Below are 25721 nucleotides of genomic sequence, written 5' to 3'. Positions count from 1 at the left end.
CGTGATATTGGATTGCTAGCGGTGTGGTGGTGCGAGGTTAGGTTAGTCGCAATCAGAGCTAGGTTTGTGGACAGCAGAGAACCGGTTGACAATGGTGAGTATAACGGTGGTGGTCCTACAGCAGAGTATAGTGGGGAAACCTGCGGATCAGAACCCAAGACAATTATGTGTCGTTGTATTGATAATGGAGAATTGCAGCTGTTCCTCCACCCATCCCTGAGGCTTCCTGCATAGGAAGCACAGCCTGGGGTTGGAAACTTCACTCTGCTAATGTGTGGGAGGTTTATTTTCCCACCCTTCTAATATCTCACTGCAATTGAATCTTGCATATGTAACCACTCACACATTCAAATGGTAATTGAAGAGATTATGTATCTTAAATATCAAAAAGGAGCAATTAAACCATTTTACTTTTTCTATATCTGATACGATTTTTTTTACTAGCGCTGAATTGAAGGGACATGAAACTAAACATATGTCTAATAGTCAATTTCTGCTCTGGCGTTGACTATATGACTAAAGCGCCATAACAGTCAAAATTTGTTAGATCATGTCATTTTAAGACTATTGACCTAATATTAACTTGAACGCACAGTAGAAGTACCATGGGGACCCGCAGAGCACTGCTGTTTCCTAGTGTAAACAGCCGCTGATCCAATCAGCAGCGCTAGTCGCAGACTCAGCTGTGTAACTATTGCTGATCACAGATGTTATTGGCTGGAGGTGCAGCTGATTTGCTTACTAGCTGTTTCCTGCTCAGGACCAACAGTTGTCTTTGCCTCCCAAGTGGGTATTTAACTACATGTGAGTATGTGATGTTTACATTAGAATGTCCCTTTAGATGAAGATAACATTTAATTCTCAGGGTGTTTTTCTTTTTAATTGGAAGCTTTAAAAAAGGATCTTGATGAATTTCCTTAGCCGCAGAATGGGATCTCTAGTAATTATCATCTGGATATCCAAAGAACATGAGGATGTACGGCAAAATATGAATATTGTTTTAAAGGGACACTGAACCCAATTTTTTTTTTTTGCTCTTCAGAGCATGCAATTTTAAACAACTTTCTAGTTTACAACTATTATCACATTTTCTTCATTCTCTTGGTATTTTTATTTGAAAAGCAAGAATGTAAGTTTAGATGCCGGCCCATTTTTGGTGAACAACCTGGGTTGTCCTTGCTGATTGGACAGCACCAATAAACAAGTACAGTACTGTCCGTGATTCTGAACCAAAAATGTGCTGGCTCCTTAGCTTAGTTGCCTTCTTTTTCAAATAAAGATAGCAAGAGAACAAAGAAAAAATAATAATAGGAGTAAATTAGAAAGTTGCTTAAAATTGCATGCTCTAGCTGAATCATGAAAAAAAAATTGTTTAGTGTCCCTAAATTTGTTCTTTCATGATTCAGATAGAGCATGCAATTTTAATCAACTTTTTAATTTACGCCTATTATTAATTTTTCTTCATTCTCTTGTTATCTTTATTTAAAAAGCAGGAATGTAAATTGTAGGAGCCGGCCCATTTTAGGTTCAGCACCCTGGATAGCGCTTGCTTATTGGTGGCCTCATTTAGCCACCAATCAGCAAGTGCTACCCAGATGACGATTCTTGATAATAGGAGTAAATTAGAAAGTTGCTTAAAATTGCATGCTCTATCTGAATCGTGAAAGAAAAAATGTAGGTTAAGGATCCCTTTAAGCACTGGAAGTGGTATCTAAGAAAGGACATATTGATCAGAAATATAAATACTTTCTGTCTGTGAAAGATACTTCCTTTAATTTTCTTTTCTAAAGGATTAGCATACACCCATATGAAACAAACCTCGTGTATTTCACATTGTTAAATCAGCATGTAAACCCACAAATGAGGGAGTAGTGACACATACACCTTTAGGGTTAAGACATTATCTGTTCCATTAATTCTGTGTTAGATGTGACACTTTACTCCATTTTCTTGTTAGACACCTTTAAGTCTATAGGATGAAGGGGGTTAAAAAAGTATCAACCATGAAAGCAGCTAGAATGATTGAGGCTAGAACAACATAACCTGATGTACAGAGCATTATTTCTCATGATGATTACGTTTTTATGGGAATTACCATCTTAGTCATGAGAGTTCTTTCTTTTGTATCCCATTATCTAAAGCATTGTTAACTGCTGTGACACAAACCGTTTTTACTTGCTTTCTATACTTTCTTATTAGGTCAGCTAGAGTCTAGGTGGGCCATGGACAGATTTTACATATGCTATGATGAAATACAAACTTGGAGATGCTTTTTGAGAATATAAAGGGAATTAAGAGGCTTATTTATGAAGGTGCATTCACTGTGCCTGGGCTCTTGTGATGCAAGCCCACACATGCAAGCCTTCAACTGCAACTTAAAGTTATTGTAAGGTTGAGCATAGTCGCACAAGTCATATGAAAGAATTTAAAAAATGAATGAGACTTTCATTCATTAAATGTGTAGGATATACTTATCTTCTGATATTTTCACCTTGTAATGCCAGAACGGTAAGAGACGTTCCTCCACCCGCCATATTCGTCAATTGATTGACAGATGACTCATCTACAATCCACTAATCATTGTCCCCCCGGTTTCACCTCTTAGCCAATAGCCGTGCGGTAAATCCGGCTCCCATGGGTGTCAAGCCGGATTTACCGCATGGCACCTCAGCCAAAAATTCTTTTAAGCCATGGGCTGCTGTAGGAGCTAAGAGCGGCGATCGATTGAATCAAATAAAGGAGCTTTCTACATTAAGTATCTTATACTTCATGAATGAAAGTGCCCTCTATTTGTTTCAATAGTAAATCCTAGCGTTTGTAAAAAATAAGATAACTCTATGTGTTTGAGGGTAGCTGCTAGAAGACTTGCGCATTCTGCAATTTCTTTCAATGCCCAATGCTGAAGTAGGTGGACTTTTGTGGTGATTGGATCTTTTTGGAGCCGAATTTGTTCTTCAAGGGGCAGTAAACCTAGCAGATAATGTTATATAATTATGCACATAGTGCAGAATAATATAACATTAGCTTAGCGCAAGCTTTCTAAAGCAAAGAGTTAGATAGATATTTTACTACGAAAACAGAATGCCGCTCCTGGCTCTACTGAGTGGGTCTATATTTTATTTTTCTCCTAAGCGCATTGCGGGCTACATTGATTTTTATAGCGCCATTGGGCCGGCTGTGATTAAACAGCGTGCCATGATGCGCTTAGGAGAAAAAAACAACCGCTCAGTAGAGCCAGGAGCGGTGTTCTGTTTTCGTAGTAAAATATCTCTCTAACCTTTTTCTTTAGAAAGCTGGTGCTAAGCTAATGTTATATAACATTATTTGCTAGGTTACTGTCCCTTTAAGAAAGTGAAACACACTAAAATCTGGATTTGCACAGATCTTATTGTGCTTTACGTTCACAAGAAGAAATTCAGTTTAAAAAAGATCCGAACATCATAAAAGTCCACCCACTTCCTAATTCGGCATTGAACGAAAATGCTGAATGCACAAATCTAGTTGCTACTACTGAGAGCACCTGTGTAACTTTCTTTATGCTTTACATCAAACTGCTCATTTTATAGGGCAGAATGGTTTGAAATATTAATATCACACATAAATAGCTTTAACACTATTAATACAGTGCTGCATTGCAAAAACATCTGTATACAAAAGCTATGTTTAAAAATCCTTTAACACTGTAATTTTGTTAATATTATTCAAAATCAATGCAAATCAAGAACAGAGATACACCCCTTGAAAAATCTTCTGGTTTTCAAGTATTCATTGTTATTGAGCAATATAGTTATAAAATACTATATTTTGGTGTTTTGGGAAAGAACTAATTGTAGACGAGGGACCATAAAATGTGTTTTTTTTTAAAAAAAACCAACATATTTATTAAGTAATGGCTCCCCTGCTACTATTTATGTCATATAAATTTACACACAATTTTAGGTGTGCATTCTCTTTTTTTTTTTTAGGTCCCCCCCCCAATTTCATGAGATGCCCTTTTTATTGTATTTCTGCAAACTTATTTTATAAAATTGAGTATTCTGCTTTAAAAAACAAAAGGGGAAAAAAGTATAATTTGTGTGGGTATCTCAGAAACAAAACAAGTTTATTAAAATGTTTGTGTAAAGTCCATAAGAGCTGAATCAGCTCTAGCATAGGTGTGTGAAGGAATTGTTTGCACACTTTAATGACTTTTATATCTGTCCATAATTGTCCGCAGGAGAAGATTAGATAAGGGAAAACTTAAGTTGCATCATGGTGGCACTCATGATCTCATAGTAAATAAAGCTTCTTCTTTAATATTTAAACAATAATTATTTAAAAAAATACTTCTACATACTGTTCTCAGGCCAATCATTGCTTTAAATACATTTCTACCTATAATTTGTTTAATGTCCCTTTACTTGTTTTCACAGAGCGAGTCTTTGGTTGTGTGCGATGTGGATGAAGAGCTTGTTGAGAAGCTGAAAAAGTTTCGCTTCCGCAAAGAAACCAACAATGCTGCTATAATAAGTAAGAGAATGTATAATTTACAGTTAGATTGGTGAATTGAAAGAGGATTTTTCTTTAAGGATTTTACACCATTCTTATTCTTGGACTTGAGAGTTTAGTATGTTAAAGGGACAGTCTAGTCAAAATTAAACTTTCATGCTTCAGATAGAGCATGCAATTTTAAGCAACTTTTCAATTTACTTTTATCAAATTTGCTTTGTTCTCTTGGTATTTTTTGTTGAAAGCGAAACCTAGGTAAGGTCATATGCTAATTTCTAAACCTTTGAAGGCCACCTCTTATCTCAGTGCATTTTGACAGTTTTTACAGCTAGACAGTGCTAGTTCATGTGTGCCATATAGATAACAATGTGCTCATGCCTGTGAAGTTAATTATGAGAGGGCAGGGCACTGATTGGCTAAAATGCAAGTCTGTCAAAAGAACTGAAATAAGGGGTCAGTCTGCAGAAGCATAGATACAAGATAATCACAGAGGTAAAAAGTATATTAATATTACTGTGTTGGTTATGCAAAACTGGGGAATGGTAAATAGATGATCTATCTTTTCATGTAGATTATTCAATTGCCTTTCTAGATACAAATGATTCTGCAGTGTCTTTTTAAGAATCACACTACAATACTGCACCCATTTCAACAATATTAACTTTCATACATAGGGTCTGATGTAAGCATTGTAACAGTAGCGCTATGTTATTTATCCGCATCGCAATTGTAGGGGAAATGTTCTAAAGGGATGAAATTACTGTTATAAAGCAGAGTTGCTAAGAGGCGTTTTACTACACTTCTCTGCCACTGGCTGAATGTTAAATGCAGTATCGTCCTCTGCAGCGCAAGGTACAATGTAAATAATCCCTTTGGACTGTATTGAATCACAATACCATTTACATGTGTTAACTGAAACTGAATATATTTTATTACTATACAGTAGTGAAACTAATATAGTAATAAACCTATGAGCTGGGGGTTATATGTATATTGTACATGTTTACATGGTTTGTTATATGTATATGTATTCTACTGTAAAATAGTATATACAGGTGGCCCTTGATTTACAACGGTTCAATTTACACCGTTTCAGAATAACAACCTTTTTGTTCAGTCATGTAACTGCTATTGAGAAGCAGTGCATTGATTAAAATAGCCAGTAGGTGGAGCTGTCTGCTTGTGTTGCAGCATTGATATGCAAGCCAAGCAAGCTGAAATTAATCAGTTTAACCAGACCTGAGCTATCGAGCAGCTTGCAAAGGAACAAGATCTTCAAGTCTATAAATCAGTCCAAATTGGAATGCATAGAAAGAACTGTTTGCAGAAAAATGCAAGTAAATTCTGTGTTGTGTGATTATTTTATTAGGATTATAATGATGTTTAGCAAATGTTTTTGTTCATTTAACTTAGTTTAATTATATATTCTGTGTTGTGTGATTATTTTATTAGGTTTATAATGCTGTTTAGCATTTAAAGCCTTTTTTCAAAGCTTTAAAAATAATGTATGAGTTGTTACTTATGACAATTTTGAGAGGGGCCTGGAACCTAACTCCCTCACTTCCCATTGACTTACATTATAAACTGGGTTTCAATTTACAACGGTTTCGATTTACAACCATTCCTTCTGGAACCTAACCCCGGCGTAAACTGAGGGCTACCTATATTTAAGTTTGTTATTTAAAAAACGTGTTTAATTTTTGGAGTGTTCTTTTTAAGAGCAATATTTTGTGTACAGGATTTTAATATCTCATAGAAGAAAGTAGCCGTATTTGTTTTACAATAGTGTTTTTTTTTAACACACTATGTAAAATATGTTTTTAAAAGTAGACACCTTTTGATAACATTGCATTTGTATAGCCGCTACAAGTTTACACTGTACTAAACGTGTTTAGTTCTAATATTGCGATCACAATGTACCAAACGGCAAACGTTATATTTCAATGACACATTTTGTACAGTGTTTGCAGAAAGAGAAACGGAGGCGCCACAATGGCCTAGTACCACCAAAACAGATGATATTGATGGAAAAAGCTGGAAATATACTCAGACGTGATGCACCCAATGGTGCTAGCAGGATGGACTGGAACTTTGCAGTGGTCCAGCTCACTGCTACCAACCGACAGTCATATCAGGTCTGAAAATCTGAGGGGACATCTCATTATCTGTATATGTATAAAGAGCAAACAACCATAGCCCAATACCGTATAGACAGGGGCGGGAGAATAGAAGACAAATTTTTGCACTTACAGGATGGGAAGCACCTCCAAGTACCAGGATTCCACCATCCTTTGACAGAGAGTTGCCTTGTTCTGGATTATATGGACTTTATGTTCAGTTTGTATATGTTGTAAAGTATCATTTTCTGGAGTAAGTAGGAAGCGCCCCCTATGGGATTTGGTGTGCTTTGTCACATTATTCTCATTTTTCCTATTTGGTACAGTGTGACTGCAATATTAGAAGTAAGTGTGGTCAGTAAAATGTGAACTTACTTTGGTTTATTATAAAAATGTTTGCTACAGTGTGATCACAATATTAGAACTAAACACAGTCATTACAATGTAAGTTTGTACAGGCTATACACATATGTTTAAAAAGCCATCTACTTTTAAGAACACATTTTACATAGTGCACAAAATGACATAGCTGCGGCCACTGCCTTCTGTGAGATATTAACCCCTTTGCTACTGGGAATTTCAGGAAACAAACTTGACCAAAGTACCTGAGAATTGTTTTAGCGTTGCTATCACTTTGTTTAAATAGACACAGAGACTTTGTTTTTATTTTTACCTATGAAAACTATATATATATATATTTTCTTTCATATTAGCAAGAGTCCATGAGCTAGTGACGTATGGGACACACATTCCCACCAGGAGGGGCAAAGTTTCCCAAACCTCAAAATGCCTACAAATACACCCCTCACCACACCCTCAAATCAGTTTTACAAACTTTGCCTCCTGTGGAGGTGGTGAAGTAAGTTTGTGCTAGATTCTACGTTGATATGCGCTCCGCAGCAGGTTGGAGCCCGGTTTTCCTCTCAGCGTGCAGTGAATGTCAGAGGGATGTGAAGAGAGTATTGCCTATTTGAATTCAATGATCTCCTTCTACGGGGTCTATTTCATAGGTTCTCTGTTATCGGTCGTAGAGATTCATCTCTTACCTCCCTTTTCAGATCGACGATGTAACGGTACCAACCGGATACCAAGGGTTAACACCAGGGAACAATGTCCTGCATAGGGAATCAGCAATTCACAACCCAGCCAGTTTTCAGGTTTTAAACAGAATGACTTTTATTAAGGCTCATATGCCCAGTATTTATGCAGGTCTGACCCCCCCCAGAAGGGGGGTTGAAAGAATGTTGTACATTAGATGGAGGGAACACGCCCTTTTACATGATACAATAGAATACCTTGCTCAAGCTGATAACAATTTAAACACAGACACACACTTGGCTTTCCTTATCATCTAGGGTCTGCTCTCTGAGGTTGATTAAACAATGGACTGTGTATCAATAACATTAATGACAGTACATAATAGCTGAGGCTAAAGCTGAACACAGTTAACTCTTTCAGTGCTGACAGAAGGGTCTGTCACATCTACATAGCACAATATACAGCCTATAGACAACCTTTCTTACGTTATAGTCCAGAAGTGGCTAGGTTTGCCACAATGCTCCCCCAGAACCAAGCCGGCATACACAGTCTGATCCCAACGGATCGGCTTGGGGATGTCCGGGGCAACAACTTTCGGCTCAAGTAAGCTACGGGGTGTTCTCCGCCATCTGCTCCAACTTGGCTCAGTACTGCCCCCACCCCAAACATGGAAGCGTCTCTTCCCGGAGGGACTGGGCTTGGGTAGTCACAGGGTTAACATCAGCGGGATCCATGGGAGCATAGGCAGAAACAAGGGGGGCCAAGTCATTTCCAAGGAGAACATCAGCAGGTAAGTCCTTCTTGACCCCCACATTCACAAGTCTAGCCCCCACTCCCCAATCCAAATGTACCCTGGCAACAGGTAGGCGGAACACAGTGCCCCCTGCTACCCTCACAGCCACAGTGTCTCCAGTGTGCTGTTTCTCAGGCACCAAGTTCTCTTGAAGCAAGGTCATGGTAGCACCAGTATCCCGTAGACAACTGACCTCCTTCCCATTCACTTTAACCCGTTGCCGGTTATTCCGGTGGGCAGCTTGCACGGGGTCTGCTTCATGTAGGCTGCCCCAGCATTCTGGCGCCTCTACGTAGCGGGCCACAGGCTGAGGATTATGTGGGATTCCGCCAGCGGGTCTTCTCCAGGACTGTGCTTGATTCGCTGCGTTTAGGGGACACTCTGGTCTTTTGTGCCCTAGTTGCTTACATCCAAAGCACCGAATAGGTTGTGAGTTGCCCCGCGAATTGAACCGGGCTCTCTGAGGGTAGTTCGTGGCCGGAGGCCGTGTGGTATAGCGGTGCGCCGGGGGTTGGTAACTGGCAGCTGCTGGGGTGACTGGGGGTCTGTACTCCACTCTAGCAGTGGGCAATCGGTATACTGCTCCCCCTGCCCCTCGTACTGCCACGGATCCGCCAGTGGGTGCTGTATCCGGCACCAAATGGGGAGCTATCAGGGTTAAAGTAGCTCCCGAATCCCGAAGTCCCCGGACCGACATCACCTCATGCAGAATTCCCAGGGGTTCTTCGGCTTGGGTGCTCAACACCTCATGAGCGGCTGGCTCCGTTTGGTAATGGTGAGCAGCCGCCCTTGGGGCCAGGTTCTGTCTGACCTGGTTCCAAGCTTGTCTGCTCCGATTTTGGGTGCACTCACGTGCCATATGTCCCCACTGCTTGCAGGTGTGGCATTGTATATTAGCCCGTCCGTTGTTAGGCTGTAGTCCATGGTGCCTCCTGGCATCAAAATGCTGGTCTGCTAATCTGGCTGCTTCGGTTAAGGTGAGGGGTTTTCGATCTCTCACCCATTCTTGGGCTTCTGGGGACAAGCCGTTAAAGAATTGCTCCAACAGCATCAGTTGTCGCAATTCTTCCATGGTGGTAGCTTGGCTGGCCTGTATCCACCCCTGAGATGCTTGATCCAGCTTGTGGGCCCACTCTGCATGGGAATCTCTTTCTGGCTTGCGCAGGCCTCTAAACTTGCGCCGGTATGCCTCTGAGGTAATGGCATATCTTTCCAAGATCGCTCTCTTCACTTTAGCGTAATCCTTGCTGTCCTCCCTGGGTACAGCGCGATACGCTTCCGCTGCCCTACCGGCTAGCTTGCCTGCTAGCACCGGCACCCATACGGACTGCTCCAAATCATGTAACTCGCACAGTCTCTCAAAATCCTGTAAATACCCATCAATCTCATCCTTCTCCTCACAAAACATTTTAAATGCATGGTATGGGATTTTGGGTCTTACTGGGTTGCTGAGTGCGTCCAAAATGGATTCTGCTCGGGAGGATGCATTCCGCGGACTGTGTGCCATCACGTACTCCTGCACATCTGCCATTACCACGGATAGCATATCCCGTGGTACAGGTTGGGGTAAAAATTCCAGCCTGGTCCTCATTTCCCTCTGGTATAGGGTCTCCTCCATGGCTGCTGGAGGCGTAGCGCTGCGAGCTCTGTCTCCCTCCATCAGCTCAGCAATTAATATAGCCTTGGGTTTGCTGCTGCCTATCTTTCCCCTGGCTTCTAGCAGTTCCTTTTACGTTTGTCTCTTTAGCTTAGAATAATCCATCTCCATTCACTTCGGTCCCTGGTACTCCTTCCATCTTAGTCAGTATTGTAGTAATCCCCCTCTTCCTGAGGTTACTGGCTTGTGTAGTTGCTCTTCTGGGCGATAAGGTTCATTCCGTCGCTTGCCACCAATTGTAACGGTACCAACCGGATACCAAGGGTTAACACCAGGGAACAATGTCCTGCATAGGGAATCAGCAATTCACAACCCAGCCAGTTTTCAGGTTTTAAACAGAATGACTTTTATTAAGGCTCATATGCCCAGTATTTATGCAGGTCTGACCCCCCCCAGAAGGGGGGTTGAAAGAATGTTGTACATTAGATGGAGGGAACACGCCCTTTTACATGATACAATAGAATACCTTGCTCAAGCTGATAACAATTTAAACACAGACACACACTTGGCTTTCCTTATCATCTAGGGTCTGCTCTCTGAGGTTGATTAAACAATGGACTGTGTATCAATAACATTAATGACAGTACATAATAGCTGAGGCTAAAGCTGAACACAGTTAACTCTTTCAGTGCTGACAGAAGGGTCTGTCACATCTACATAGCACAATATACAGCCTATAGACAACCTTTCTTACGTTATAGTCCAGAAGTGGCTAGGTTTGCCACAGACGATATACTCTTATATATACCATTACCTCTACTGATTCTCGTTTCAGTACTGGTTTGGCTTTCTACAACATGTAGATGAGTGTCCTGGGGTAAGTAAGTCTTATTTTTGTGACACTCTAAGCTATGGTTGGGCACTTTTATATAAAGTTCTAAATATTTGTGTTTAAACATTTATTTGCCTTGATTCAGGATGTTCAATATTCCTTATTTCAGACAGTCAGTTTCATTATTTGGGATAATGCATTTGAATAATCAATTTTTTTCTTACCTTAAAATTTGACTTTTTTCCCTGTGGGCTGTTAGGCTCGCGGGGGCTGAAAATGCTTCATTTCATTGCGTCATTTTTGGCGCAAAAAATTCTTTGTTATTTCCGGCGTCGTTCTTGTCACCGGAAGTTGCGTCATTTTTTGACGTTTTTGCGCCAAAAGTGTCGCGTTCCGGATGTGGCGTCATTTTTGGCGCTAAAAGCATTTAGGAGCCAAATAATGTGGGCGTCTTTTTTTGCGCTAAAAATATGGGCGTCTTTATTGGCTCCACATTATTTAAGTCTCATTGTTTATTTGCTTCTGGTTGCTAGAAGCTTGTTCACTGGCATTTTTTCCCATTCCTGAAACTGTCATTTAAGGAATTTGATCAATTTTGCTTTATATGTTGTTTTTTCTATTACATATTGCAAGATGTCTCAGATTGACCCTGAATCAGAAGATACTTCTGGAAAATCGCTGCCTGATGTTGGATCTACCAAAGTTAAGTGTATTTGCTGTAAACTTGTGGTATCTGTTCCTCCAGCTGTTGTTTGTAATGAATGTCATGACAAACTTGTTAATGCAGATAATATTTCCTTTAGTAATGTTACATTACCTGTTGCTGTTCCATCAACATCTAATACTCAGAGTGTTCCTGTTAACATAAGAGATTTTGTTTCTAAATCCATTAAGAAGGCTATGTCTGTTATTCCTCCTTCTAGTAAACGTAAAAGGTCTTTTAAAACTTCTAATTTTTCAGATGAATTTTTAAATGAACATCATCATTCTGATTCTGATAATGTTTCCTCTGTTTCAGAGGATTCAGTTTCAGAGATTGATGCTGATAAATCTTCATATTTATTCAAAATGGAATTTATTCGTTCTTTTCTTAAAGAAGTCTTAATTGCATTAGAAATAGAGGATTCTGGTCCTCTTGATACTAAATCTAAACGTTTAAATAAGGTTTTTAAATCTCCTGTAGTTATTCCAGAAGTTTTTCCTGTCCCTGATGCTATTTCTGAAGTAATTTCCAGGGAATGGAATAATTTGGGTAATTCATTCACTCCTAAACGTTTTAAGCATTTATATCCTGTGCCATCTGACAGGTTAGAGTTTTGGGACAAAATCCCTAAGGTTGATGGGGCTATCTCTACTCTTGCTAAACGTACTACTATTCCTACGGCAGATAGTACTTCCTTTAAGGATCCTTTAGATAGGAAAATTGAATCCTTTCTAAGAAAAGCTTACTTGTGTTCAGGTAATCTTCTTAGACCTGCTATATCTTTAGCGGATGTTGCTGCAGCTTCAACTTTTTGGTTAGAAGCTTTAGCGCAACAAGTAACAGATCATAATTCTCATAGCATTGTTAATCTTCTTCAACATGCTAATAATTTTATTTGTGATACCATCTTTGATATCATTAGGGTTGATGTCAGGTATATGTCTCTAGCTATTTTAGCTAGAAGAGCTTTATGGCTTAAAACTTGGAATGCTGATATGTCTTCTAAGTCAACTTTGCTTTCCCTTTCTTTCCAGGGTAATAAATTATTTGGTTCTCAGTTGGATTCTATTATTTCAACTGTTACTGGGGGGAAAGGAACTTTTTTACCACAGGATAAAAAATCTAAAGGTAAATTTAGGTCTACTAATCGTTTTCGTTCCTTTCGTCACAACAAGGAACAAAAGCCTGATCCTTCCCCTACAGGAGCAGTATCAGTTTGGAAACCATCTCCAGTCTGGAATAAATCCAAGCCTTTTAGAAAGCCAAAGCCAGCTCCCAAGTCAACATGAAGGTGCGGCCCTCATTCCAGCTCAGCTGGTAGGGGGCAGATTACGATTTTTCAAAGAAATTTGGATCAATTCGATTCACAATCTTTGGATTCAGAACATTGTTTCACAAGGGTACAGATTAGGCTTCAAGATAAGGCCTCCTGCAAGAAGATTTTTTTCTTTCCCGTGTCCCAGTAAATCCAGTGAAGGCTCAAGCATTTCTGAAATGTGTTTCAGATCTAGAGTTGGCTGGAGTAATTATGCCAGTTCCAGTTCTGGAACAGGGGCTGGGGTTTTACTCCAATCTTTTCATTGTACCAAAGAAGGAGCATTCCTTCAGACCAGTTCTGGATTTAAAAATATTGAATCATTATGTAAGGATACCAACATTCAAAATGGTAACTATAAGGACTATTCTGCCTTTTGTTCAGCAAGGGCATTATATGTCCACAATAGACTTACAGGATGCATATCTGCATATTCCGATTCATCCAGATCACTATCAGTTTCTGAGATTCTCTTTCCTAGACAAGCATTACCAGTTTGTGGCTCTGCCGTTTGGCCTAGCAACAGCTCCAAGGATTTTTACAAAGGTTCTCGGTGCCCTTCTCTCTGTAATCAGAGAACAGGGTATTGTGGTATTTCCTTATTTGGACGATATCTTGGTACTTGCTCAGTCTTCACATTTAGCAGAATCTCATACGAATCGACTTGTATTGTTTCTTCGAGAACATGGTTGGAGGATCAATTTACCAAAAAGTTCATTGATTCCTCAGACAAGGGTAACCTTTTTAGGTTTCCAGATAGATTCAGTGTCCATGACTCTGTCTCTGACAGACAAGAGACGTCTAAAATTGGTTTCTGCTTGTCGAAGCCTTCAGTCTCAATCATTCCCTTCGGTAGCCTTATGCATGGAAATTCTAGGTCTTATGACTGCTGCATCGGACGCGATCCCCTTTGCTCGTTTTCACATGCGACCTCTTCAGCTCTGTATGCTGAACCAGTGGTGCAGGGATTATACAAAGATATCTCAATATCTTTAAAACCGATTGTACGACACTCTCTGACGTGGTGGACAGACCACCATCGTTTAGTTCAGGGGGCTTCTTTTGTTCTTCCGACCTGGACTGTGATTTCAACAGATGCAAGTCTGACAGGTTGGGGAGCTGTTTGGGGGTCTCTGACTGCACAAGGGGTTTGGGAATCTCAGGAGGTGAGATTACCAATCAACATTTTGGAACTCCGTGCAATTTTCAGAGCTCTTCAGTCATGGCCTCTTCTAAAGAGAGAGTCGTTCATTTGTTTTCAGACGGACAATGTCACAACCGTGGCATATGTCAATCATCAAGGAGGGACTCACAGTCCTCTGGCTATGAAAGAAGTATCTCGAATACTGGTATGGGCGGAATCCAGCTCCTGTCTAATTTCTGCGGTTCATATCCCAGGTATAGACAATTGGGAAGCGGATTATCTCAGTCGCCAAACGTTACATCCGGGCGAATGGTCTCTTCACCCAGAGGTATTTCTTCAGATTGTTCAAATGTGGGGACTTCCAGAAATAGATCTGATGGCTTCTCATCTAAACAAGAAGCTTCCCAGGTATCTGTCCAGATCCAGGGATCCTCAAGCGGAGGCAGTGGATGCATTGTCGCTTCCTTGGAAGTATCATCCTGCCTATATCTTTCCGCCTCTAGTTCTTCTTCCAAGAGTGATTTCCAAGATTCTAAAGGAGTGCTCGTTTGTTCTGCTGGTGGCTCCAGCATGGCCTCACAGGTTTTGGTATGCGGATCTTGTCCGGATGGCCACTTGCCAACCGTGGACTCTTCCGTTAAGACCAGGCCTTCTATCGCAAGGTCCTTTTTTCCATCAGGATCTCAAATCCTTAAATTTGAAGGTATGGAGATTGAACGCTTGATTCTCAGTCATAGAGGTTTCTCTGACTCTGTGATTAATACTATGTTACAGGCTCTTAAATTTGTATCTAGGAAGATATATTATCGAGTCTGGAAGATTTACATTTCTTGGTGTTTTTCTCATCATTTTTCTTGGCATTCTTTTAGAATTCCTAGAATTTTACAGTTTCTTCATGATGGTTTGGCTAAAGGTTTGTCTGCAAGTTCCTTGAAAAGACACATCTCTGCTCTTTCTGTTCTTTTTCACAGAAAGATTGCTAGTCTTCCTGATATTCATTGTTTTGTACAAGCTTTGGTTCGTATAAAACCTGTTAAGTCAATTTCTCCTCCTTGGAGTTTGAATTTGGTTCTGGGGGCTCTTCAAGCTCCTCCGTTTGAACCTATGCATTCGCTGGATATTAAATTACTTTCTTGGAAAGTTTTTTGTTTCTTTTGGCCATCTCTTCTGCTAGAAGAGTTTCTGAATTATCTGCTCTTTCTTGTGAGTCTCCTTTTCTGATTTTTCATCAGGATAAGGCGGTGTTGCGAACTTCTTTTAAATTTTTACCTAAGGTTGTGAATTCTAACAACATTAGTAGAGAAATTGTGGTTCCTTCATTGTGTCCTAATCCTAAGAATTCTAAGGAAAAGTCGTTGCATTCTTTGGATGTAGTTAGAGCTTTGAAATATTATGTTGAAGCTACTAAGGATTTCCGAAAGACTTCTAGTCTATTTGTTATCCTTTCCGGTTCTAGGAAAGGTCAGAAGGCTTCTGCCATTTCTTTGGCATCTTGGTTAAAGTCTTTGATTCATCATGCTTATGTCCAGTCGGGTAAAACTCCGCCTCAAAGGATTACAGCTCATTCTACTAGGTCAGTTTCTACTTCCTGGGCGTTTAGGAATGACGCTTCGGTTGATCAGATTTGCAAAGCAGCCACTTGGTCTTCTTTGCATACTTTTACTAAATTCTACCATTTTGATGTGTTTTCTTCTTCTGAAGCAGTTTTTGGTAGAAAAGTACTTCTGGCAGCTGTTTCAGTTTGATTCTTCTGCTTATAATTTCAGTTTTTTTCATTATAAGATTTAAACTTTGTTTTGGGTGTGGATTTTTTTCAGCGGAGTTGGCTGTCTTTATTTTATCCCTCCCTCTCTAGTGACTCTTGCGTGGAAGATCCACATCTTGGGTAGTCATTATCCCATACGTCACTAGCTCATGGACTCTTGCTAATTACATGAAAGAAAACATAATTTATGTAAGAACTTACCCGATAAATTCATTTCTTTCATATTAGCAAGAGTCCATGAGGCCCACCCTTTTTTGTGGTGGTTATGATTTTTTTGTATAAAGCACAATTATTCCAATTCCTAATTTTTTATGCTTTCGCACTTTTTTTAATCACCCCACTTCTTGGCTATACGTTAAACTGATTTGTGGGTGTGGTGAGGGGTGTATTTGTAGGCATTTTGAGGTTTGGGAAACTTTGCCCCTCCTGGTGGGAATGTGTGTCCCATACGTCACTAGCTCATGGACTCTTGCTAATATGAAAGAAATGAATTTATCAGGTAAGTTCTTACATAAATTATGTTTTTAAAGTAGACAAGCCAAGGTTTTGATCTATGCCATTGATGGCTAACCTTGGCACCCAGATTTTTTTTAAACTACATTTCCCATGATGCTTAGGCACTCTGTAGTCTACTTGTGCATCATGGGAAATGTAGTTTTGAAACAGGGGTGCCAAGAAAGTTAACCTTTTTGCAAACTTTGGGTTTCTCACTAAAATTGTTTACACACAACTACTGCAGCCATAAGATAAACGGTCATAAAAACTTCTCTGGGATCCCATTTGTTCAGAAATAGCAGACCTGCATGGCTTTGCCACTGGTTTTTGGCAATTAGAAGGTCACTTTTTGCAGCTGTGCAGTTCCCAGCAGTGAAGTGATTATTCAGTTAGCTTGTAAGGTTAATATTTGCTCTAGTGTAGGGATTACAGTCTGCCAGTATAGAGTTTAGGGCTTTTGTTCATTTAAGAAACAAAAAACGACATTTCTGTAGCAAGCCTTCCATTAACAAATTTTTTTATTTGATATATTTTCTTTTCGTAGGGGAGGGGTCCCCCTCACCCTCCCTTAGCTGAGATCATTGTGTTCTGTAAAATAGGGTCCCCCTTCAGCTGATATTGTTTTATAGTTTAGGGCCCCATTCCCCCCCCCCCCCCTTTTCTGCCTCAAACATTTCTGCAGTGTAGGGAACCACGCCTCTTCCTCTCCTGGGCTGCGCACCTACCTCCCTCCCACCGGCACCAATGGAGGATCGTTACAGAGATTGATGATCTGGCTTCATATTGTAAGGGAGCACAATTGGTGCTCCCTTCCCATATGAAGGTAGATGCCTTCTGCCCCCCGTTGTACTGATGTTCCTTTCAAGATTGGGGCAATAGAAAAATGTAGCCAACTTTAGAGCAGGAAGCAGTATGCATATTAAAAAGTAGGTTTATCATTGGTGGTGGATAGAGGTTAATATCCACCTGATCCTTTGTGATTTTTTTTTTTTTTTAATATAAAAATTGGTTCTGTATAAGCCATTAGCCAACAGGATGTAATCTTCTGATCTTTAAACTTATTGTAATATAAACTGAATTGTGATATAATTTTGTTTCAGTGAAAATAGACAAAGACAAACGCTTGGTGGTGCTGGAAGAAGAGCATGAGGTTAGTCAAATAAGCAATATTTTCTATCCGTTCATTTTCCAATGTTCAGTATTCCGTATAAAAGCTTAAGTTTTACATCTATGCACTAAGTAATATATTAAAGGGACAGTGTACACCAATTTTCATAGGACTGCATGAAATACACTAGTACTATAAAGAATAATATGAAGAGATACTGATCTAAAAATCCAGTTGAAAACCTTTTAAAGATTTACTTAGAAGCTCCCAGTTTAGCTCTGTTGATGAGGTTAGGATGCGACACCCAGTGAAAGGGGCTGGGAAATCAGGGAGAGCAGACATTTTCCCTCCCCCTCCCCTCTTCCCTGCATATGAAAAGACAATTACACAAACATGAGCAGCAGGACTCTGTAGACCTGGGTCTACATCTGCTATTTAAACATTTATGCAAAGAAAAATGTAGTGTACAATGTCCCTTTTAAACCCCTAGCATGTAAGGGCCAACACAGCCCCCAGACAACTTACAGGGACTTGAGAACCCTAATTACCCTTGTAAGATGCAGTTGATCACAGTAAAAACTGTAACCTGCTGCCCATTTTGAAGTTATTTTACCATGAGAAGGGGTTCTCTAATGGGACCCTATCTCCTACCTGTTTGGGCTAGAGGACAATAGACCACTCATTTGAAATGGCAGACTCACCTCTTTCAAATGAGGGCTCACTTCTTCCCCTGTGATGCAGCTTATTTCCAGTAAAAATGGTGATCAACGACTCCAAAAGAAACCAGGTAAGTTCTAGTGGTAGTTAATGGGAGCTTATATAGCCCTATTTCTCCATCTGATTTAATTAGATATAAGAACTCCCCTATTTTAAATGAAGAGTTAAACCCACCTCTATGGAGTAATTGCACAGCAACTGATTGGCTGTACCACCCGCCATCTTTAGCTAGCAACGAAGAGCATCCATCAAGCACCCTTATGCATTCTCCTGCTGGAGTGTGTTAAATTGTTAACAAAAGTTAATTTACCTTTATTTCGTCATTTAAAATAGCTGCTCTTCCTGTTAAAACTGTCGCCCATAATGAAAATGTCAATACTTCAGTCCCGGCTACAGAAAAACTATGTAAATAAAAGACAGCAGAAGAAATCAACTCCTTAGAGGGGGGTGGACAGAGAGCCAGCCCATTTCAAAGGGTGTTTCTACAGCCTTCTTAAAAACAATGTACTTTTGTCAGCTGCTTGCCAGAATAATTTAAAATGTACACTTTTACTGTATGATGGAGGTGCTCCAGCCTCTCTAGTGCAGTATAAGAGTAGATAATAAACCCTAATCCTAATTAGGAAACTGTGGGATTACATTACTGCAGTGTAAGTATATTCTGTATTATTTTGAGTGTACATGTGCTAACTTTTAAAGGGACATGAAATCCAAATATTGTCTTTCATGATTCAGACAGACAGAGCATGTGATTTTAAACTTTCCATTTTACTTGTGTTATCTAACTTGTTTTGTTCACTTGATATCCTTTGTTGAAAAGGATATCTAGGTAGGCAAGGAGCTAATGATTGGTGCACATATATGCCTCATGCTATTGGCTCGCCCAATGCATTGCTGCTGCTTCAACAAAGGATACCAAGAGAATAATCCAATTTACATAATAGAAGCAAATTGGATTCTCTGTCTGAATCATGAAAGAAAAACATTGGGTTTCATGTTCCTTTTCTCTTGTTAAGTGTAGTCAGTCCACGGGTCATCCATTACTTATGGAATATATCTCTTCCTAACAGGAAGCTGCAAGAGGATCACCCAAGCAGAGCTGCTATATAGCTCCTCCCCTCACATGTCATATTCAGTCAACTAAAGATAGGTCGCTGTGAGAGGTCTGTGGTGTTTTTTAACTTCGTTTATTTCTACAATCAAAAGTTTGTTATTTTAAATGGCACCGGAGTGTGCTGTTTATTCTCAGGCAGCATTAGAAGAAGAATCTGCCTGCGTTTTCTATGATCTTAGCAGAGGTAACTAAGATCCACTGGCTGTTCTCATCTGAGGAGTGAGGTAACTTCAGAGAAGGGGAATAGCATGCAGGGCCCCCCTGCAAATGAGGTATGTGCAGTAATTATTTTTCTGAGGAATGGAATTGACTGAGAAAATACTGCTGATACCAATGTAAAGTAAGTTCAGCCTTAAATGCAGTGATAGCAACTGGTATTAGGCTGATGAGTGTGTGTACACTGAATGTATTTTTCTAAGGAATGGAATTGACTCTGAAAATACTGTTAATACTGAAATAATGTATGAGCCTTAACTGCAGTAAAAGCGACTGGTAGCAGGCTTATTAATAACAATTCATAACTTTTCAAATGTATGTTTAAAACGTTTACTGGCATGTTAATAGTTTTTTGTGAGGTACTTGGTGATAAAACTTATTGGGGCATGATTTTTACCACATGGCCATCTTTGTTTTCTGCATAGAAACAGTTTTCTGAGCTTCCCCACTGTTGTAATATGAGTGGGAGGGGCCTATTTTAGCGCTTTTTTGCGCAGTAAAAATTCAGTCACAATCTGTCTACTTCATCCTCCATTATCCAGATCGTCTCTAGAGAGCTCAGGGGTCTTCAAAATTCATTTTGAGGGAGGTAATCAGTCACAGCAGACCTGTGACAGTGTGTTTTGACTGTGAGAAAAACGTTAATTATTAAATTGTTAATCCGTTTTTGGGTATTAAGGGGTTAATCATCCATTTGCTGGTGGGTGCAATCCTTTGCTAACTTAATACATTTACTGTGAAAAAATTGGTTGCTATAACTATTTTGGTTCATTGTTATTTCAACTGTGACAGCTTTTTGTGCTTCTTAAAGGCACAGTAGCATTTTTTATATTGCTTGTAAATTTATTTAGAAAAGTATTTCCAAGTTTGCTAGTCTCATTGCTAGTCTGTTTAAACATGTCTGACACAGATGAATCTCTTTGTTCACTATTTTTAAAGGCCAATGTGGAGCCCAATATAAATTTGTGTACTAATTGCATTGATGCTACTTTAAATAAAAGTCAATCTTTACATGTAAAGAAATTATCACCAGACAACGAGGGGGAAGTTATGCCGACTAACTCTCCTCACGTGTCGGTACCTTCGCCTCCCGCTCAGGAGGTGCGTGATTTTGTGGCGCCAAGTACATCAGGGAGGCCCTTACAAATCACTTTGCAAGACATGGCTACTGTTATGACAGAAGTATTATCTAAATTGCCAGAATTAAGAGGCAAGCGCGATAGCTCTGGGTTAAGGATAGAGCGCGCGGATGAGGTGAGAGCCATGTCAGATACTGCGTCACAGTTTGCAGAACGTGAAGACGGAGAGCTTCATTCTGTGGGTGACGGATCTGATCCAGGGAGACTGGATTCAGAGATTTCTAATTTTAAATTTAAGCTTGAGAACCTCCGCATATTGCTAGGGGAGGTATTAGCGGCTCTGAATGATTGTAACACGGTTGCAATTCCAGAAAAATTATGTAGGTTGGATAGATACTATGCGGTACCGGTGTGTACTGACGTGTTTCCTATACCTAAAAGGCTTACAGAGATTATTAGCAAGGAGTGGGATAGACCTGGTGTGCCTTTTTCCCCTCCTCCCATATTTAGGAAAATGTTTCCTATAGACGCCACCACACGAGACTTATGGCAGACCGTCCCTAAGGTGGAGGGAGCAGTTTCTACTTTAGCTAAGCGTACCACTATCCCGGTGGAGGATAGTTGTGCCTTTTCAGATCCAATGGATAAGAAATTAGAGGGTTACCTTAAGAAAATGTTTGTTCAACAAGGTTTTATCTTACAGCCCCTTGCATGCATTGCGCCTGTCACTGCTGCGGCGGCATTCTGGTTTGAGTCTCTGGAAGAGGCCATTCGCACAGCTCCATTGGATGAAATTATGAACAAGCTTAAAGCACTTAAGCTAGCTAACGCATTTGTTTCTGATGCCGTCGTACATTTAACCAAACTTACGGCTAAGAACTCCGGATTCGCCATCCAAGCGCGCAGAGCGCTATGGCTTAAATCCTGGTCAGCTGACGTGACTTCTAAATCTAAATTGCTTAATATTCCTTTCAAAGGGCAGACCTTATTTGGGCCCGGCTTGAAAGAAATTATAGCTGACATTACGGGAGGTAAGGGCCATGCTCTACCTCAGGACAGGGCCAAATCAAAGGCCAAACAGTCTAATTTTCGTGCCTTTCGTAACTTCAAGGCAGGAGCAGCATCAACTTCCTCTGCTCCAAAACAGGAAGGAGCTGTTGCTCGTTACAGGCAGGGCTGGAAAGTTAACCAGTCCTGGAACAAGGGCAAGCAGGCCAAGAAACCTGCTGTTGCCCCCAAGACAGCATGAAGAGAGGGCCCCCTATCCGGAAACGGATCTAGTGGGGGGCAGACTTTCTCTCTTCGCCCAGGCTTGGGCAAGAGATGTCCAGGATCCCTGGGCGTTGGAGATCATATCTCAGGGATATCTCCTGGACTTCAAAACTTCTCCTCCACGAGGGAGATTTCATCTTTCAAGGTTATCAGCAAACCAAATAAAGAAAGAGGCGTTTCTACGCTGTGTACAAGACCTCTTACTAATGGGGGTGATCCACCCAGTTCCGCGGACGGAACACGGGCAGGGATTCTATTCAAATCTATTTGTGGTTCCCAAGAAAGAGGGAACCTACAGACCAATCTTGGACTTAAAAATCCTAAACAAATTTCTAAGAGTTCCATCATTCAAAATGGAAACTATTCGAACCATCCTTCCCATGATCCAAGAGGGTCAGTACATGACCACAGTGGACCTAAAGGATGCCTACCTTCACATACCGATTCACAAGGATCATTATCGGTACCTAAGATTTGCTTTCCTAGACAGGCATTACCAGTTTGTAGCTCTTCCCTTCGGATTAGCTACGGCTCCAAGAATCTTTACAAAAGTTCTGGGCTCACTTCTGGCGGTACTAAGACCGCGAGGCATAGCGGTGACTCCGTACCTAGACGACATTCTGATACAAGCGTCAAGTTTTCAAACTGCCAAGTCTCATACAGAGATAGTTCTGGCATTTCTGAGGTCGCATGGGTGGAAGGTGAACGGGGAAAAGAGTTCTCTATTACCACTTACAAGAGTTCCCTTTCTAGGGACTCTTATAGATTCTGTAGAGATGAAAATTTACCTGACAGAGGCCAGGTTATTAAAACTTCTAAATGCTTGCCGTGTCCTTCATTCCATTCCACACCCGTCAGTAGCTCAGTGCATGGAAGTAATCGGCTTAATGGTAGCGGCAATGGACATAGTACCATTTGCGCGCCTGCATCTCAGACCGCTGCAATTGTGCATGCTAACTCAGTGGAATGGGGATTACTCAGATTTGTCCCCCCTACTAAATCTGGATCAAGAGACCAGAGATTCTCTTCTATGGTGGCTTTCCCGGCCACATCTGTCCAAGGGGATGACCTTTCGCAGGCCAGATTGGACGATTGTAACAACAGACGCCAGCCTTCTAGGCTGGGGCGCAGTCTGGAACTCCCTGAAAGCTCAGGGATTATGGACTCAGGAGGAGAAACTCCTCCCAATAAATATTCTGGAATTAAGAGCAATATTTAATGCTCTCCTAGCTTGGCCTCAGTTAGCAACACTGAGGTTCATCAGATTTCAGTCGGACAACATCACGACTGTGGCTTACATCAACCATCAAGGGGGAACCAGAAGTTCCCTAGCGATGTTGGAAGTCTCAAAGATAATTCGCTGGGCAGAGTCTCACTCTTGCCACCTGTCAGCGATTTACATCCCAGGCATGGAGAACTGGGAGGCGGATTTTCTAAGTCGCCAGACTTTTCATCCGGGGGAGTGGGAACTTCATCCGGAGGTCTTTGCTCGACTGATTCAACGTTGGGGCAAACCAGATCTGGATCTCATGGCGTCTCGTCAGAACGCCAAGCTTCCTTGTTATGGATCCAGGTACAGGGACCCGGGAGCGGTGCTGATAGATGCTCTGACAGCCCCTTGGGTCTTCAACATGGCTTATGTGTTTCCACCGTTCCCGATGCTTCCTCGTTTGATTGCCAAGATCAAACAGGAGAGAGCTTCGGTGATTCTGATAGCGCCTGCGTGGCCACGCAGGACTTGGTATGCAGACCTAGTGGACATGTCGTCCTGTCCACCGTGGTCTCTGCCTCTGAGACAGGACCTTCTAATTCAGGGTCCTTTCAAGCATCCAAATCTAATTTCTCTGAGGCTGACTGCATGGAGATTGAACGCTTGATTCTATCAAAGCGTGGCTTCTCGGAGTCGGTTATTGATACCTTAATACAGGCTAGGAAGCCTGTTACCAGAAAAATTTACCATAAGATATGGCGTAAATATTTATATTGGTGCGAATCCAAGAGTTACTCATGGAGTAAGGTTAGGATTCCTAGGATATTGTCCTTTCTACAAGAGGGTTTAGAAAAGGGCTTATCTGCTAGTTCGTTAAAGGGACAGATTTCTGCTCTGTCTATTCTTCTACACAAACGTCTGGCTGAAGTTCCAGACGTTCAGGCTTTTTGTCAGGCTTTAACTAGGATTAAGCCTGTGTTTAAGACTGTTGCTCCGCCGTGGAGCTTAAACTTAGTTCTTAATGTTCTTCAAGGCGTTCCATTTGAACCCCTTCATTCCATTGATATCAAGCTGTTATCCTGGAAGGTTTTGTTTTTGATGGCTATTTCCTCGGCTCGAAGAGTCTCTGAGTTATCTGTCTTACATTGTGATTCTCCTTATCTGATTTTTCATTCAGACAAGGTAGTTCTGCGTACTAAACCTGGGTTCTTACCTAAGGTAGTTACTAACAGGAATATCAATCAAGAGATTGTTGTTCCATCACTGTGTCCTAACCCTTCTTCAAAGAAGGAACGACTTTTGCATAATCTGGACGTAGTCCGTGCCCTGAAGTTCTATTTGCAGGCAACTAAAGATTTTCGTCAAACTTCTTCCCTGTTTGTCGTTTACTCTGGACAGAGAAGAGGTCAAAAGGCTTTGGCTACCTCTCTCTCTTTTTGGCTTCGTAGCATAATACGTTTAGCCTATGAGACTGCTGGACAGCAGCCTCCTGAAAGGATTACAGCTCATTCTACTAGAGCTGTGGCTTCCACCTGGGCCTTTAAAAATGAGGCCTCTGTTGAACAGATTTGCAAGGCTGCGACTTGGTCTTCGCTTCACACCTTTTCAAAATTTTACGAATTTGACACTTTTGCTTCTTCGGAGGCTATTTTTGGGAGAAAGGTACTTCAGGCAGTGGTTCCTTCTGTTTAATGTTCCTGCCTTGTCCCTCCCTTCATCCGTGTACTTTAGCTTTGGTATTGGTATTCCATAAGTAATGGATGACCCGTGGACTGACTACAATTAACAAGAGAAAACATAATTTATGCTTACCTGATAAATTTATTTCTCTTGTAGTGTAGTCAGTCCACGGCCCGCCCTGTCTTTAAGGCAGATCTAAATTTTAATTAAACTCCAGTCACCACTGCACCTTATGGTTTCTCCTTTCTCGTCTGCTTTGGTCGAATGACTGAATATGACATGTGAGGGGAGGAGCTATATAGCAGCTCTGCTTGGGTGATCCTCTTGCAGCTTCCTGTTAGGAAGAGATATATTCCATAAGTAATGGATGACCCGTGGACTGACTACACTACAAGAGAAATAAATTTATCAGGTAAGCATAAATTATGTTTTTAAGAATCTTATCAGTGTTCTCTTAATTACCTATTTATACGACCTAGTGGATTTTACCACTTGGCTAAGATTTAAAGGGACAGTTAAAGTCAAAATTAAACTTTCATGATTCAGATAGGGCATGCAATTTTAAACCACTTTCCAATTCACTTTTATCATTACATTTGATTTGTTCTCTTGGTATTCTTAGTTGAAAGCTAAACCTAGGTAGTCTCATATGCTAATTTCTAAGCCCTTGAAAGTCGCCTCTTATCTCAATGCATTTGACAGTTTTCACAGCTAGAGGACATTAGTTGATGTGTGCCATATACATAACATTGTGCCCATGCCGCGGAGTTACTTATCAGAGGGCACTGATTGGCTAAAATGCATGTCTCAAAATAATTGAAATAAGGGGCCAGAGGTTCAGATACAAGGTAATCACGGAGATAAAAAGTATATTAATATAACTGTGTTGCTTATGCAAAACTGGGGAATGGCTAATAAAGGGATTATCTATTTTTTTAAACAATAACACTTCTGGAGTAGACTGTCCCTTTAAGCCAAAATAATTTAATATTTTTTTTTTTTTTCCAATATTTGATCATTAAATACATTTGTCAAATT

The 25721-nt window shown here is 40.6% G+C and overlaps 1 protein-coding gene across 1 annotated transcript in view; it reads left to right on the top strand.

Moving 5' to 3' along the window:
* Window positions 1-10: 10 nt before the first annotated feature.
* The window catches only part of GMFB (glia maturation factor beta), a 73959-nt gene continuing 48248 nt past the window's right edge, over window positions 11-25721 (top strand). The window contains exons 1-3 of the mRNA XM_053711070.1: window positions 11-94; window positions 4413-4509; window positions 17388-17437. Of these exons, the coding sequence (XP_053567045.1) occupies window positions 92-94; window positions 4413-4509; window positions 17388-17437 (150 nt within the window). The 5' untranslated portion in view covers window positions 11-91. The remainder of the gene's footprint in view (window positions 95-4412; window positions 4510-17387; window positions 17438-25721) is intronic.

The sequence above is a fragment of the Bombina bombina genome, chromosome 1, assembly GCF_027579735.1.
Source record: "Bombina bombina isolate aBomBom1 chromosome 1, aBomBom1.pri, whole genome shotgun sequence".
NCBI lineage: Eukaryota > Metazoa > Chordata > Amphibia > Anura > Bombinatoridae > Bombina > Bombina bombina.
This window is presented reverse-complemented; position numbering and strand designations above follow the sequence as displayed.